The sequence below is a fragment of the Coffea arabica genome, chromosome 8c (assembly GCF_036785885.1).
Source record: "Coffea arabica cultivar ET-39 chromosome 8c, Coffea Arabica ET-39 HiFi, whole genome shotgun sequence".
Classification (NCBI taxonomy): Eukaryota; Viridiplantae; Streptophyta; class Magnoliopsida; order Gentianales; family Rubiaceae; genus Coffea; species Coffea arabica.
The window spans coordinates 38,536,553-38,553,183 of record NC_092325.1 but is presented as its reverse complement, the minus strand read 5'-3'; the positions used below and the strand labels follow the sequence as shown (position 1 = coordinate 38,553,183).

At 31.1% G+C, this 16,631-nt stretch overlaps 1 protein-coding gene across 1 annotated transcript; it reads left to right on the top strand.

Moving 5' to 3' along the window:
* Positions 1-678: 678 nt before the first annotated feature.
* Positions 679-2,940, top strand: LOC113706102 (zinc finger BED domain-containing protein RICESLEEPER 2-like). The gene is made up of 3 exons (XM_027227991.2): positions 679-1,998; positions 2,094-2,780; positions 2,899-2,940. The coding sequence occupies exons 1-3, from the start codon at positions 679-681 to the stop codon at positions 2,938-2,940; spliced, it is 2,049 nt and encodes a 682-aa protein (XP_027083792.2).
* The last annotated feature ends 13,691 nt before the right edge of the window (positions 2,941-16,631 follow it).

The window sequence follows — 16,631 nt, the reverse complement described above, 5'->3', positions numbered from 1 at the left end:
TGATGACAACATATTTTAATATCAGCCATCATTAGTAGACGTTTTACACAATTTTAATGAAGACAGTTGGGAAGTAGAGCCTGAGGACGCTATATCTCTTTGGCTTTTCTTTTTCCTTTTACTGGATAATGGACACCATTTGCTAGTAATAGTATGCGTCATATGATGCATCTGCGGATTTCTAAGTACTTCAATTCTGTGGGCGCTCAAGAAGCGCCAAATACCGGATGCAGATTTAGGAATCGTGCAATATTTATGTAAATAATTTTAATTTGTGCTCTTAAAAAATCAGACTTAGGATAATGGTGTGCAAAAATATAGCTAAGATTGACTTCAAAATCCTTTGTGTTATGATTTGACCAACTAGGTGTGATGAATTTGCCCAAATTCGGATTTGAGCAACCTCACATGCTTATTCTTTTTCTTTTTCTGCTTCTTCTTAGACCACACTTTGCTGTTTTGGATGTCTTACTACCTTCATGTCTTCTGAATCCAGTCGGGCAGAATCTTTGTCAAGAAAATGCAAAGTGGCACTAGACATTCCACGAGTTGCTCAAGATTAGAAAGCAATGCCGAAGGAGTTGGTAAGCTAAATGTATAATATGTTGGGCAGTTTTTTTGAGGTGATATGCTGGTACTAATGAATGTTTATATTCACTTTATGGGTAAATTGTAGGTATGTCAATTAGTCCTCCCGAGGTATCTTCTATCCCGCGATCATCTGCTCATGATTCAACTACTCCATTCACATTGGATACCCCTGTTTTCATAAGTAATGATACAACAACAGCTGGAGTTCAAGTATTTGCTCTTGAAGAACAAGAACAAGAAGAAGAACCAACTGGTCAAATAGGAGGAGACACGCGGGAAATGACTGAAGCTGAAGATGAATTCCAGATCCCTAAAAGAAATAAAACATCTGAGGCTTGGGATGATTTTGACGAAGTTGAGGAAAATGGATTGAATTATGCCATTTGCAAGCATTGCAAGAAAAAGCTGTCAAGAGGCAAGTCAAAGCAAACAAGTAGCATGTGGAGACATCGGAATAGATGTTCAGCCCGAAAAGCAAGCATTAGAAAGGCTGAGCAGCAAACAAAATTAAATTTCCAGCCAGCTGATGATTCTTTTCCGACTTTGCCACCCTTGAGCGGAAAGTTTGACATGGAGAAAGTTAGAGAGGCAGCTGCACATTGGGTGCTAATGCATGAGCATCCATTCACCATATTAGAAGAAGAAGGCTTCAATCTTATGATGAAACGAGCGGTGCCAGAGTGGAAGAAAATCTCTCGAGCAACAGCAAAAAATGATTGTATGCAAGTATATGAGCTTGAAAAAAATAAGTTGAGGAACAAGTTGAAAAATGTGGAAAGAGTGAGCATCACAACCGATTTTTGGAAGTCGAAAAATCAAAAGATCGAGTACATGGTCATCACCGGGCATTGGATTGATTCTGATTGGAAACTACAAAAGCGAGTCTTGAGTTTGGTACATATACCACCGCCTCACCGAGGAGTTGAGATAGCATCTTCAATTTTTAAAAGTGCAAAAGAGTGGGGCATTGAGCACAAAATTTACAGCATATCAGTTGATAATGCCTCGAACAATGATGTAACTGTTAGAATATTAAGAGATGACATCTCCAGGTCCAAAAAGCTTCTTTGTGATGGAAAATTGTTCCATGTTCGATGCTGTGCACACATCTTGAACCTTGTAGTTCAAGATGGCATTTCTGAGATTGTGGACATCACCAAAGCCATTAGGGATTCCGTGGAATTTGTGAATCGATCAGAGGGGCGTGCATTGATGTTTGCTGAAATTGCTCAACAACTCCATATACCAGGAAAAAAGTTGCTTTACGATTGTAAGACAAGATGGAATGCCACATTTGAGATGCTGAATTGTGCCATCAAATTTAAGGATGTTTTTCCCCGTTCCCAAGATAGAGAGCAAAGTTACGATTTTTGCCCATCTGCTGAGGATTGGAAAAAAGCTGAAAAGGTTTGTTCGGTCTTGGAAAAATTTTGGGAGTGCACACATATAATTTCTGGTTCAGATTATCTACGAGCAATCTTTTCCTTCAAGAGTTGGTGAAGATAAAAAAAGTGTTGGATGCTCGAGTCAATGATGAAGACCCCTTCATTCGGGCCATAGTTCGAAGGATGAAAACTAAGTTTGACAAGTATTGGGGTGAATGTAATTTGATATTGGCCGTGGCTGCCATTTTAGATCCAAGACAGAAAATGAGGGTTGTGGACTTCACCTACCCTCAAATGTATCTACCTTCAGAGGCTTCTCATAACATTTCCACCATTCGCCGAGTGCTATTTGAGTTATATGATGAGTATGTTGCTCTAGCGGCGAATCCAACAGGAGGGCCAATGGCTTCTAGCTCTTCCCAAAGGCAAGGAACAAATGCGACCAAGAAGACTAGATGGGGTGATTTTGATCAATATTGTGATGAAGTCGAGACTAGCGAACCTCATAAGTCAGAATTGGTTGATTATTTAGACAAGTCTCGCCAAAAGATTGGAGAAGATCTCGATGAATTTGATTGTTTGGGGTGGTGGAAAATAAATCGAATCTCATATCCAGTACTTTCTCGAATGGCTAGCGATATATTGGCCATTCCGATAACTACAGTTGCATCGGAGGCCACTTTTAGTGTCGGAACTAGAGTAATTGACACCTATCGAGCAGCACTTCACCCCGAGACAGTTCAAGTATTGATGTGCGCAGGAGATTGGTGTAGGAATCTTCACGGCATCAAAAAGAAGATGAAGGTCAGCTTTATTGTTTTACTACCAAACTTTTATATTTGAGTTATTGAGTATAAGTTAATTTATTCTTTTGGGAAGTTATGTAACTTTTTTTGTGTTTTTACCTCTATGCTTTTTGTAGGAAGCCAAGACAATCAAAGAATTCGACTTGCCAAAGCTTTGAAGATTTATGTTTCTAAATCTAGATTAGCTCATAATTTGGACCTTGTTAATTTATGAGACGTAACTTATTATATATTGTGGAGTATGTTTATATTTTAAAGCCTTTTTCTTTCATTTGCCGAATGTATGACTATTGTGTGAGCAGGCTGGCCGCTGGTTAATGACATGCAAATGTGTAGGATAAATGTCTAGAAAACTTGTTTTTTGAGTGTGTCGTGTGTGGTATAAGGTTCAGAGGTTTTGCTTGTGGGTCCAATTCTTTTGCTCTTTCCTCTGTTTAAAATGACAGCCTAATCAACAGCCTGGAAAGAGCTGTTGCAATTTGCTGTAAAAGGCTCGAGCCTCTGGGATTCCATTTTAATGGTGGTATTGAGGTCATCTTTGCTGGGTCAGGTTAGTGACAAGAGTTTTCAACTTCATTCTTCTATATCCTGTTCAAACACTTGTAATTCTGCTGGACTATGGTCCATTTCTGAACCAGGAACATATTTTTCTGACATGTTCTTGTTTAAAGCAGCTTTCTTTAGTTAGTAATTAGTGATATTTGTGGGGAAAAGGAATTTCTGGATAGATCTTGGCATTGGTTTCTGAATTGAGCTTGTGGTAGTTGGGATATTGTGGCTGTTTGAGATAATTGTTTGTCTCTCAATTTGGTGGCTCAGCTCATGTTTTGCTGAGTTTTGGAATTTTGTGGGGAATTTTGGTTAGTTTGGGTACTTTTGCAGCACACTTAGGAACTATGATCCGAGGAATTAGAATCATCCATTTTTTGTTGCTCTTGTGGGCACCTACCGTTGGTGGGTAATTGCTGAATTTGAAAGTTTCATGTCAAGCAATCCAGCAAGTGGGAATTTCCCTTTTTTCTTCTCTATTCTTCTTTGTGGTGAATTTGATTTTTAGGGGTGTTAAAAATGCTAACTGTGGGAGGTAGAATGTGGATACTTTTGGTTGTATTTGTTTTGATGAATCATGGATTTTATGCCTCATTTACTCCAGCTGATAGCTACTTGCTTGCCTTTGAATCTTCCCAAAACGTCACCTTTGATCTCATTTTTTGGTCAAATCGAGTCAAAAAGCTTGATAAGACTCGACTTGATAAGGCTTGACTAAAGGTCGAGCCTTATCGAATCGAGTTTCGAGCCTAAAGGAAATTCTTCGAGTCGAGCTACGAGTATCGATTTTTGGACTCGATCGAGCTCGAGTCGAGCTCGAGCTTCTGTGTATATGAGTCGAGTCGAGCTCAAGTATGGCGATACTCAAGCTCGACTTGGCTCGATTACATCCCTAACTAAGGCTAAGTTTGGGAGTTTAGGATAGAAAGAGAAGAAGGAAACTTAAGTTATGAGAGAAGAGAAGAGAAAAGAAGGAATTGTTATGTTGTTTGGGAGTTTTGAGAATTAGTGGAATGATTTTGGATATGAAAGTCATTAAATATTTGTTTCTGTTTGTATCCTTCTATTCTTCAAATACTATAAAAAATTTTTAAAAGTATTCTAAAAGGTACCATAAAAAGTAGTCTAAATTTTTTTAATGTTTAAAAATTTTCCAAAATATATTTTTAAAACTCTACTACTCTTAAATATTTCAAAATATTTTCTAAAAATATCCCAAAATATACTCTAAAAACTTTGCTACAATAAAATTTTTCAAAGACACCCCCAAAAACAGCTAATCCAAACGGAGGTAAAAAAAATTTCACGAGTTTCCTCCAACTTTCTCTCCATTTCTCTCCAATTTGGGAGGAAAAATTTTGCCTAGTATTCATTCTCTTAAATCCTTCCATTTTCCTTCTTTTATTTCCTACTAAAAACTAACAAATGAAGGAAAATTTAACTTTCTCATCTTTCTTTTTCTTTTCTGTCCAAATCCTCCACTTCCAAACGAACCCTAAATTGAGGTTTAGAGGTGGAAACACGCATAATTTTTGCTTTGAAGCTGGAAATATGCACAATTGAACTATGGACATATGCACTAAATAACAGGTAATTAGTAACTAAGCCAGAACTATTCAACTTCTCATCACCTATGTCACTTTTTTTTAAAGCACCTCTCCGTAATAGAAAAGAAATACTCCTAGTGTTATTATTCAAGTGGCTTTCATGTGTTGGTTTAAGGGTGTTTCGACAAGCTATGTGTTATGATAATGTTTAAACTTTTTCTTAGCAATTTGTATTATTTTGATATGGAAGCACTTTTTCACATTGATGTGGGCAAAATATGTTTTTGTGTATCTCACAAGTTGAATTAAGTTACTCAATACTCAATAAAAGCTTATCTGATCTTGGTTCACCAACTAAATCAAGTGAAGAATTAACAAAATTTAGTGTAAGATTAAAAAATTCATATGTAAATAGTTGAAGATATGAGCTTGGTCTCATAAAAGCTCGTTAAGTTCAACTCGGTTGATATACATGTCAAGTTTGAGCACAATTTCAAATTTATTAAAAATACACAAAGAATATTGAACATTGTAGTTTTTGGCATTAATTAGGCTCATGTACATCCTTAATCCTTACCCGTATTCTTTGTTCAACATTATCTTCTTCTTCTATTCTTCTTTGTTATGTTGCTATGCGTTGCTGGTTCTTATTCTCTTCTCCCTTGTTATGAATAACTCTTTTCCTTATTCATTATGCTTTTCTTACCTTCCTTTTGTTTTATTGCTCATGGTTGTGCTATCGGAGTCTTCCATTATATTCTACCTCTTTTGATGCATTTTGATATTTTGTCGCAAGAGTTCTTTCCTAACAAAGCATATGTCATTATTTGTTTAAGCAAATGTTAGTGGCACTTCTTTTGACATTTTAATTACATATCTTATTTGCTTTAAGGAATTGTTAATGGCACTTCTTTTGACACTGAAATATTCTATACTAAACAACATAGGATTTAAGCAACTAAAACAAATAAAAAGATGTCTCACCTCCTTGATTTTAGAAATTCTCATATCTGTGTCTATTGTTTAGGGATATCATGATTTATAGGTATTTTTTGTATGGGGATTCTTTGACATTTTAACTATGTAAATTCAATAAAAAAAAAATACCCCTATAAATTCATTAAACTTATAATGAAAATTATAGGCATTTTTATCCTTTCATGTGAGTTAGAAAAGCTATAAGGATTGTTACTAACAAGCAAAAGAGTACAAATAATATCTCTCTTTGCTTATTTAGATCATCATTTATGACACTTTCAATAAGCCTCTTAATTTGTATTTCTTTTTTCTTTTTGTTTTTGAAATGTTCCTTTTTTGCAACTTTTGTTGCTTTGCATTTTATATCTCACTTGCTTATATCTGCCTATGGATTATGTCCTATGTTAATTAGTTTTTTGTATCTCTATGTTCTAAATTTCTCTTTTATTTGTACTATATTCATGGATACAAATTTTGATCGATGCACTTTTGTGTTAATACTATTTGAATTTATATGTTTTCATTATTCTTGAATTGTACCTTTTATTGAATGGCATTCAGTTTATTAATACCAAAAGAATTCCCCAACACAATTTATTTCAAATTTAAGTTTTTAATGTTATTGAATTTAAAATAATTTGATATATTGCCTCTAATAAATAACTATTAGATGAATTAAGAGTTTAGCTAGAGAGAAAATAACTCTTTTATCCAAATAGGCAAAAGAAGTTCATCCAAAATAAAATAAAAAATTCAATCACCTTAATAAAGAAGATTTGTCTTAGGAGAAACTAAAAAAGTCAACTGAGAACCTTCGTTGTTTAAAAAAAAAAAAAAAAAGACCCAGAATGTTTGTCCAAAGTCAAATTTGAACCTTTTTGCCCTTATAAAGTGATAATTAGGTATTTTTGGAATTCTCTAATAGTCTTGAAATAAAATATGCTTCCAGTAAAATAACAATGCCTTACTACTAACTTTGTTTATTGTTGTATATGAATGTTTCTATTTTTTACATATGGATGTTTATATGTTATACATATTACAAATTAGATTTGGTAGTATTTGTCTATATATTCATATCATCAATAAACAAATTTCTTAATCAACAGTTTGTTCTTCCTATTTATATTTTTTTCATAACAAATTTATTAAACAGTATGCTTTATGTACAGGTATACATGCTTACTGCCTATGTTAGCCTAACCCCTAATCTTATTATTGGAAAAATATTTTTCAAAAGCAATTCTTTATATTGAACATATTTGCAAACAATGCCTACGAGTTTTGAAAATCTTATATAATCCTCTTATGTATAAGTTTAAGGTTTCGAGAGCTTTTTCTTTGGACCTTAAGGAGAAAGGAAGTGAGAGACAAAGATGATATTCAAAATGGTAGGTAGGTGGAGAGTAGCTTAAAAAAAATAGAACTGAATTAAACATTATTCAATAATTAATTTTGGATCATTTTGATGTGGAAAAGTTGAGAAATGAACTCCTGCACAATTATACTTTCACGATTAAGGTAAAGAATATTAAGAGATTAGTTGGTATGGCATCGGAGTCAAATTGTAGCACCAATTTGACTATATTTTCATATTCGAACCGAGTATCAACTCGACCGAACTCAGGGGTCAAGGGTCAATGAGTTCGACAGGATTTAATCAGGAATCGAATCGGATGATATCATAAATACATCATAAATATCTGGTAATGATATATAGTTAAAATAGTATATAAAAAAATTCCCTATAAATTGGTGACTTACAACTTTACATACATATTTCATGAGTTTAAATTTAGTCCTAAAGGACTGCACTTAAAAAATTTAAAGGCTATAGGTAACATTGTAGTTTAAAAAATAAAAAAGGGTTAATTATACTTATCATATATATATATATATATATAATAAAGTCGTATCCTTATTCTTATCCTTTCATGTTTTCTCTTTTCTACGTGGCTTAACGAGACGACAAGTAGTTTCCTAATAGGATTCTTAATAAATTTTATTATTAAGTGCGTTATTAAGACATAGTGCATAGCATGAAATTTATGGAAAAAATAAAATTCCAATCATATATATATATATATATATATATATAATAAAGTCGTATTCTTATCCTTATCCTTATAGTTTACCTCTTTCCTACGTGGCTTACTGACATATAGGGATGGCAATGGGGCGGGAGACCCCTCTCCCATCCCCCGCCCCGCTGCCTACAAACTCCCCCCGCCCTCGCCCCATCCCCCGTCCCCCGCTCCCCCGGCCCCACTTTCCCCACGGAGTTAATAAAAATTTGTTATATAATTTTATTATAGTTAAATTTTAGCAAATAATCAAGTACTAAAATATTAACACATCATCAAATTATTATTCATTATAATTTTACAATTGAATCTTACAAAAACAATCGAACGAAAAATATTTGCATACAATCCAACATGATGAAATAAATATAACTAAAGTAGTCAAATTTTCACTTTTGGCACAAATACAATCACTAATTCATTATTGTGCTTGTGCCTTTTTAAGAAAAAAATATTATTGTATTAAGTGTAATTAGAGATTTAGTATAAATGTATTATTAAATTTAATATAACCAATTAATAATTTGTATTAGTACACATGTATAATTATTAGTATAATTAATAATATCAATTATATTATATATACCAATAGACATTTATATAATACATATAACTAATAATATAATTATCATAAGTTTATAACTAATTAAATTATATATTATATATATAATTATATTTATATATTTTTTATATATTTATTTTTTTAAAGCGGGTGGCGGGGCGGGAGATGGGGTGGGGGTAACACTCCCCTGCCCCCCGCCCCGTTTCTAAGTGGGGGGGGAAATATTTCACCTGCCCCAGCCCCACCCCTAGGCCCAACCCCCTCCCCACTAACCCCCCGCGGGCGGGTAACCGTATTGACATAGCAAGTAGGTGTAACACACTCTATGAGTTAATCCCCTAATAACCCACACTATTCTATCCCTCTTTTTTCTCTTAACTTTACAATTCTAGATAATCCTTTCATAATTATTTCTTTCATTCTCTCACCTTTTTTTTCCTTAACCTTAATCGTCAAGCCTAAATTTCATGGGGATTAGTATAAATAATTTTGAATTATGTTTTTAACTCTCTCTTATATTCAACTCAAAAGTTTGAAATATCAATTCAAATATTAGATTATCTTTATCAGATTATCGCTATCGAAGATGCTCTACATTTTTATTCATATATATGGTTATCGATCTATTACTCATCACTTTATCAAGCAGTGCAAATATTTACACTTTTCCACAATATTTTTGGAAAGTTTTTTTTTTACTTCAATGCAAGGACCGGATTTGAAACTTCGTTTTTATTCCCTTCAATGCAAGGACCGCATTTGGACGTTGTTTATACTCGCTATATGTGATCTGTAATTTCCTATACCTTCTTCATAGTTAGGTCATTGAATTTGAATTTTCTAAGTCTTCAAAAGTTACAGTTTGGTTTTTATTTCTGGTAAGGTTTTTGTAATTAATTTGTTATTTCAATTTATGGATTCACTCTTCAATTCAAGTAGAATACATATTGTTTTTTTGGTTAGTGATTTAAAAGTAGCCTTTTGAACTATGTGTTTTCACACGATTTTTTAATTGCCTTTGACAATTTATTAATTATCTTCAACAACATATTAATTTTTTTTTATTTTCTAGGTTTCTGGGGTTAAAAAAATTTTGTGCAGTTTTCAATGTTTTCTTTTAGACTTTGGTAGAAAGTTTCTAAAGAACAAGAAAGTATCACTGATTACATAAATGGCAAGACATCAAATTCATTCTCATACAGCAGTTCACGTCATGCAATATACATCAGACTATTTAGATTTTTTTATGTTTTTTGATTTAATAGCAAAATACATCTTATGTTTTCATTTTGGTTTCTATTAGCCATGAACAGATTTAGAAGGTTGCTGTGTTCCTATTACTTGATTGATTCTGAATTCTTATCTTTTATTAATATTTCATTCGGCTTCTTTTCTTTTCACATTAACCTTTAAGCCATTTATATTAAGTACCAAAATTGATGTTTTGGTAACGGGTTGGCCATTCTTTTATTTACAGAAGATCAGCCAAAATTTGATCTTCCCTATTTTCAAGTTTTTGAATGTCATCTATTGTCAATTTTTTTTTTGCATTTTTTGAATTTATTAATCACTGAATTAGATGTTTAAATTTACATTATAAGATTATTTTTGAATAACAATGTATTTAAGAAAGGCTATAATAGATTATACAATAAGTTTGTATTTTATGCAAATATTTTTGTGAACTACACTAAATAATTTATTATTTTTAGGCAATTTGTATTCAACGAATGGGTACAACACTAGTTAAAATAATATGGGAACAAAAGAAATTATTAAAAAAATTTTGGAACTGCCAAACCTAATGCGATGTTAACTTGCCACCTCTATTCTTTTCTTTTCACTTTGTCCTGGTTTCTTTTTCTTCTTTCCTTTCATCATAACTCTTTTCTTATCTTTTATTTCCCACAAATCAAATACATATGAAATCTCTCTTTTTCTTTGTTATTTACCCTTTTCCCTCCTCTCTCTTCTCTTTCCTTTTTAGGCTTAGTTTGGGAGTAGATGAGGGAAGAGAAAAGAAAAGAAAAGAAAAGAAAACTTAGAAAAGAAAGGAAAAGAAGAGAAAAGATGCATATTTCGTTTGGGAGGTCAATGAAAGAAAAGAAAAGAAACATATTTCCCTTATTTGAGAGTTGGAGAGATATGGAAAGAAATAATTTTATGAGAATGCAACTTTACGTATTTGCCCTTTCAATTTTTAAATCAAAGTCCAAAGATTAGTTTTCTTGTTCCAATAAATAGAATATTTGGGCAAGACAAATTTCTAAAACAATTGCACATCCATTCCCACAAGGTGAATAATAATAAGTTGAGTTCCCAAATAATAAGTTGTTCTTTTATTATTATTTTTTTTTGCATCTTGAACTATTTGCCCATTTTTACTCAAATGTTAAACTTCAGCTCGTTATTGGTACTTGTCATTTACATTTGCGTGTCATTATGTGGTGCAAAGATTGGTGAAAACAACAAATAATTAAGCAAAGAGGTGCATGGTACCATAAAATACATAAACCAGGCTTTCATGGAATGCAACCCAAGTCAATAAAATGGAATGCAACCAAGTGAACTCAAAATATACATAAACCAGGATTATATGGAATGCAACTTGGTTTCCCATAGCATTCAGATTTCTGAATCCACATGTGCATTTACTCCTGATACAAAAGAAATTCTATCAATTTCTAAACAAAAATACATCCAATGATCTACGTACTTTTAAAACATGAAATGTGCAGTGGGTAATTGGATTCATCTTCAATTTCCAAAACTAGCTTATATCTTCAATAGTATTTCGAACATGATAACATGCTCATGTTGATGAAAGTGGCTAAAATCCATTCATCAGCTTGTTCAAAATATTCCTACTCCTTTCCGATAGGCACCCAAAGAAACTTCTTACTTTCTCGGTGTTTTGACAAAGGAACACATAATAATCACCAATCAGGTCTGCCTCAACTCCAATATTAACAAGTTCATCATAAATCTCTTTCTCTGAATATACTCGTGGCCTAGATTTTTCAAGAATAGCATTAACTTCTCTTAGTGCATCAGCAACGTTGTGAAACGCACCCTTCAAACTTTCAAATTCTTCATCACATGTGACTTTTCTTTTCTTACCTTGTGTTGCTGTTGTACCTTGAGATTGTTTGTTGTTACAAGCCTTTGATCGTTGTGCATCCAACTCCTTGCTTGAATTATTGAAATTCTCTAGACTAATCTCATTTTGAGATAGCATGTCGTCAATCTTAATAATACTTTCAAACTGCACTCCATTTGGTTCATTCATCCAACGCATACGTTTCTCTCTCGCTATTTTAGCACCCTGTCCTGTTGCCCTATCTTTAGCAAAAAGTTCTTCTAAGCTGTCATAATGGTTGATAACTTTAAGAGGCGTTTGGTAAAAGGGTATCGGAATGAAAGAATGAAATAAACTTCATAACTGGTATTTGGTTCACTAATATGGGAATTGAAATTTTGGAATGATTTCTAAAAATTTGGCATCCCTCCATTCCTTAGTAAAAGGGTGGGTTTTGTCCAAAACCCAAGTGTGATTCCAAAATCTTATAATTACATAAGGGAAAATGATCGGTTTCATCATTCACATTTTACAAAAATATTCTTTTCGTCCCTCACTTTTAAAATGAAGCCATTTCGTCCTCGACATTTAAAAACTAAAATTATTACATCCCTAAACCCAAATTTCAATCTGAATCAAACCACTAATCAACCTGATTACAAATTTTGGGGGTGTAATTGGTAAATCACTTGGTTAACTCAACTTGATATTCATGTAAAATTTAATAAATCTAAAAAGAAAAAAGGAAAAATTATAATATAAAAAAGAAAGATTAATCTTTTCTACATTATCATTGTATACACTGACGGTTTTATGTACCGCCATATTATTTTAATTTAAATTTAAATACCAAATTTTATATTTATGATATACATCTAGATTCGCAAGCGGATATACTAATGGTGCATGAAAAGATTTATCAAAAAAAAAACTCTACTATTCCCAAACAAAGAATGGCCTTTTATGTTATATTTTTTATTTTTTTGGTTTAATAAATGTCATGTGAATATGATGAAATTGACCGAATGATCTATCAATTCTATTTTCGAAATTTATTACTGGGTTATTGGATGGTTGGATTCAGATTGAAAGTTAGATTCAAGGATGTAATAGGTTTAATTTTTAAATGTCAGGGACGAATTTGCTTCCTTTTAAAAGTGAGGGACGAAAAGAATATTTTTGCAAAATGTGAAGGATGAAACAGGTCATTTTCCCATTGCATAATATTTAGTATAATTAATATTTATATATATTATATATTTATACTTATATTTATATTATAATATTAGTATATTATATAAATATATATTATAATTATTTAGTTAAATATAATTATATTTATATTATATATTATAAATTTCTTAATATTATATAATAATATATTTATAATATATATATATGTATATTTATAAATGTATATTATATGTGCATATAATTATAATAAATACATGTGTATAATAATAATAAATTATATAATTATATTTATATTTATTATTTTAAATATAATAATATATAATAATAACTATATCTAATTAATATGCATTATATTTATATAAAATATTAGAACAATTAATATTTATATATGATATAATTATAATTATATATTTATATTATAACATTCGTATAATTATAATTAATTATAAATATAATATTTAATTTAATTAGTTACAAAATTATAATAATGATATTATTATATTATATAATTATATATTATAATTATTTAGTTAAATATAATTATACTTATATAATATATATTATAAATTTATTAATATTATATAATAATATATTTATAAAATATATGCATATTTATAAATGTATATTATATGTGCATATAATTATAATATATACATGTATGCAATATTAATAAGTTATATAATTATAATTATAATTATTATTTTAAATATAATAATATATAATAATAACTATATTTAATATGTAATATATATTATATTTATATAAAATATTTGTATAATTAATATTTTTATATATTATATAATTATAATTATATATTTATATTATAACATTTGTATATTTATATTTAATTATATATATAATATTTAATTTAATTAGTTACAAACTTATAATAATATTATTATTAGTTATATGTATTATATAATGTATATTAATTTATGTAATATAATTAATATTATCAATTATACTAATAATTATACATGTTTACTAATAGAAATTATTAATCAGTTAGGCTAAATTTACGAATACATTTATACTAATATATTTAATTAGTGAAAATTTCTTATATCCCATTTACAAAGAGCAAATAACTATCATTTACAATGTGGTTTATAATATATTTATTATATTCCATTTCGAAAGAGTTGACGAACCAAACATCAACTATAATAATGATACACATTTCAGGTACTTGAACCAAACAAATGTATTGGAATGAATGACCTCATTCCAAACCCATGATATCCGATTTCGAATCCGAATCTGATTCTGATGTGCGAACCAAAAGCCATTTTAGTCTTCCACATTATAGCTTCAGGTTTTTCCTAAGAACATGAAAAGAAAAATGAAAAAACAAGCATCATTTCAATGATAAAATAAAAAAGCAATAAAGAAAGTAAAACAGTCAAGCTAGCATATACCTGTAGAAGTTGTTCCCAAACTTCAGGTTCAACGCACCAAGTTTTTGTGAATGGATTCCAAGAAAAACCACTCAATTTTCCATTTCTAAAGAAATCATAGGACTCTTTGAAGTGTTCCTTGAGTGTCTTCAATCGATTCTTCAAATGACTTTTGGTAAATTCTATTCCACGTTTCTCCTTCAACTCATTGATAATATTGTTGTATGCAGTTGGTGTAAAAGTTCCGTCCACATGAAATCCTTTATAATGCTGATCCTTTATAATGCTGATCCAAAAGGGCCTGAATGAAGACTTCATCTATTTCTAGAGTCCATTTCTTGTTTTCCTTCATGATGCTTGGATATTTTTTCATGCTTTTCCAAGTACACAAACTATATTTGTAGAAGAAAACATAACAAGAACAGAATTTACATCAAAATAAAAGTTTTATATTAATTCTATTATGAATACATGGTTCTATAGATCCAAAAACATACAAAATTATATTAGACAAAAGAAGATTCATGTGGCAACTTGCATTTATAAACTCACACTACTAATATAAGAGTACAAGTTAACAAAATAAGGATCGCATTACAACTTAAACAAAAGAAATTAGCATCAAGTCAGGTTATCATAGTATATAATCATTCCACATTTGCATTGCTATTTCATTCCTTAAACTCTCTCCTTGAGCATGATCTTTTCAGCACTTATATTGCCACTTTCTTCCTTCAATGGAGATTGACGTGCCAATTCCTCATCCACTTCATTAATGTACTCCAAGTCAAGATCAAACTCCATGAGAAAATTATGTAATATACAACAAAAAAGCACAATTTGTGATTGTATTTCAACACTATAAGTTGGTTGAGTATCTTCAATGATTGGAAACCGTTTTTTCAAGACACCAAATGCTCTCTCAATTGCATGACGCAATGATGAATGTCGCAAATTGAATAGTTCTCGAAAGTTTTGCGGTTATTGACTTGAGTATTCCTTCAAGTGATACCTTATATTTCTATAAGGTGTAAGAAGTCCCCTTCTCAACATGAATCCAGCATCAACAAGATAATATTTAGCTATACAAACATCAAATAGTTACTACTTAATTAAATGCACTAAGAATAATTAACTAAGTATTACCATTAGGAATGATTAATTTATCTTCTCTAGTGAGCGCATTTTTTATGATCATCGAATCCGATGCAGTTCCCTCCCAACCGGGTAGAACATATGTGAATCTCATATTCAAAGAACATGCACCTAGCACATTTTGTGCTGGATGCTTTTTTCTACCACGATATTTTGCCGCATCAATGCTGGACACCTTAACGCGAACATGGGTTCCATCAATTGCACCCACACAATCCTGATAGTTATACACTATGTTAAAATATAATTTCTATATGAATTTACAATTTTTAAAATAAGGTGTCGAAAAATTGATATCACCTTAAAATATGGATAAAATCTTGCACTATTAAGTATTTCCGAAGGAACTTGTTCTCCCGTAGGCTAGTGAAGAAATTGATCCTCCAATGCTATAACTGCTTGTAAAACTCTATGAAAATGACGACTAACAGTTTCTCTAGAACGACGATAAAAGTATGACATTGGGATATTTTTTGAGGGAATTGTTAATAGATAGAGGAATTTAACAACTTGCTCTTGCACCGTGGCTCTTTGAGTAGGTTGTAGACCACTATGTGTTTGCAATAAGTCACATAAGTGCCTAAAAGTTTTTGGCCCCATACGGATAACCTTACTCAAATATCCATTTGTACTAAGTTGCATCAATAATTCCTCTCGTACTAAATGACATTGTGCAGACCGATATCCAATGGGTCGATCGACATAACTTGCATGGCTTAGTTTTCGAGCAATTATCATCTTTATTACATGACAAACAATTTCAGTAGCAACCAATTGTCGCTTCCTTTGTTGAATGTCATATTCTCCATCGACTTCATTTTGTTCCTTATCCATCTAAAAAGATTTGTATTAGGACACGAAATTTACGAATGAATAGATAATTAAAAAACATATTTTATTTATTTACAAAGGTTATGGCGTCATTATCAAGTACAATGCTAAAACTCTAAATATCAATATAAAAAGGAGTTCTCTAATAGTAATGTTTTTAAAGTGTTGACATAATCTATAATAAATAATAAGAATAATGTAACATCCTAATACGTAAAAGATGTTTTTAAATGAAGGTATTGAGACATAAAAACCATTTTATCTATTCAAACTTTATTGAAAAATTCTTCTTGCTCTAAATGAAGTTGATTAGGCAATATAAATGACGGTTAGTCCTAGATTCAGTTCATACATTGCATAGACTTTTTGGGAAGAGAGAGAGAGAGAGAGAGAGAGAGAGAGAGAAAGATGCTTGTCCATTGTGTCTCTGTGTTTGGGCAAGCTACAGAGATTTGGGGTCTTGGTACGGCTTG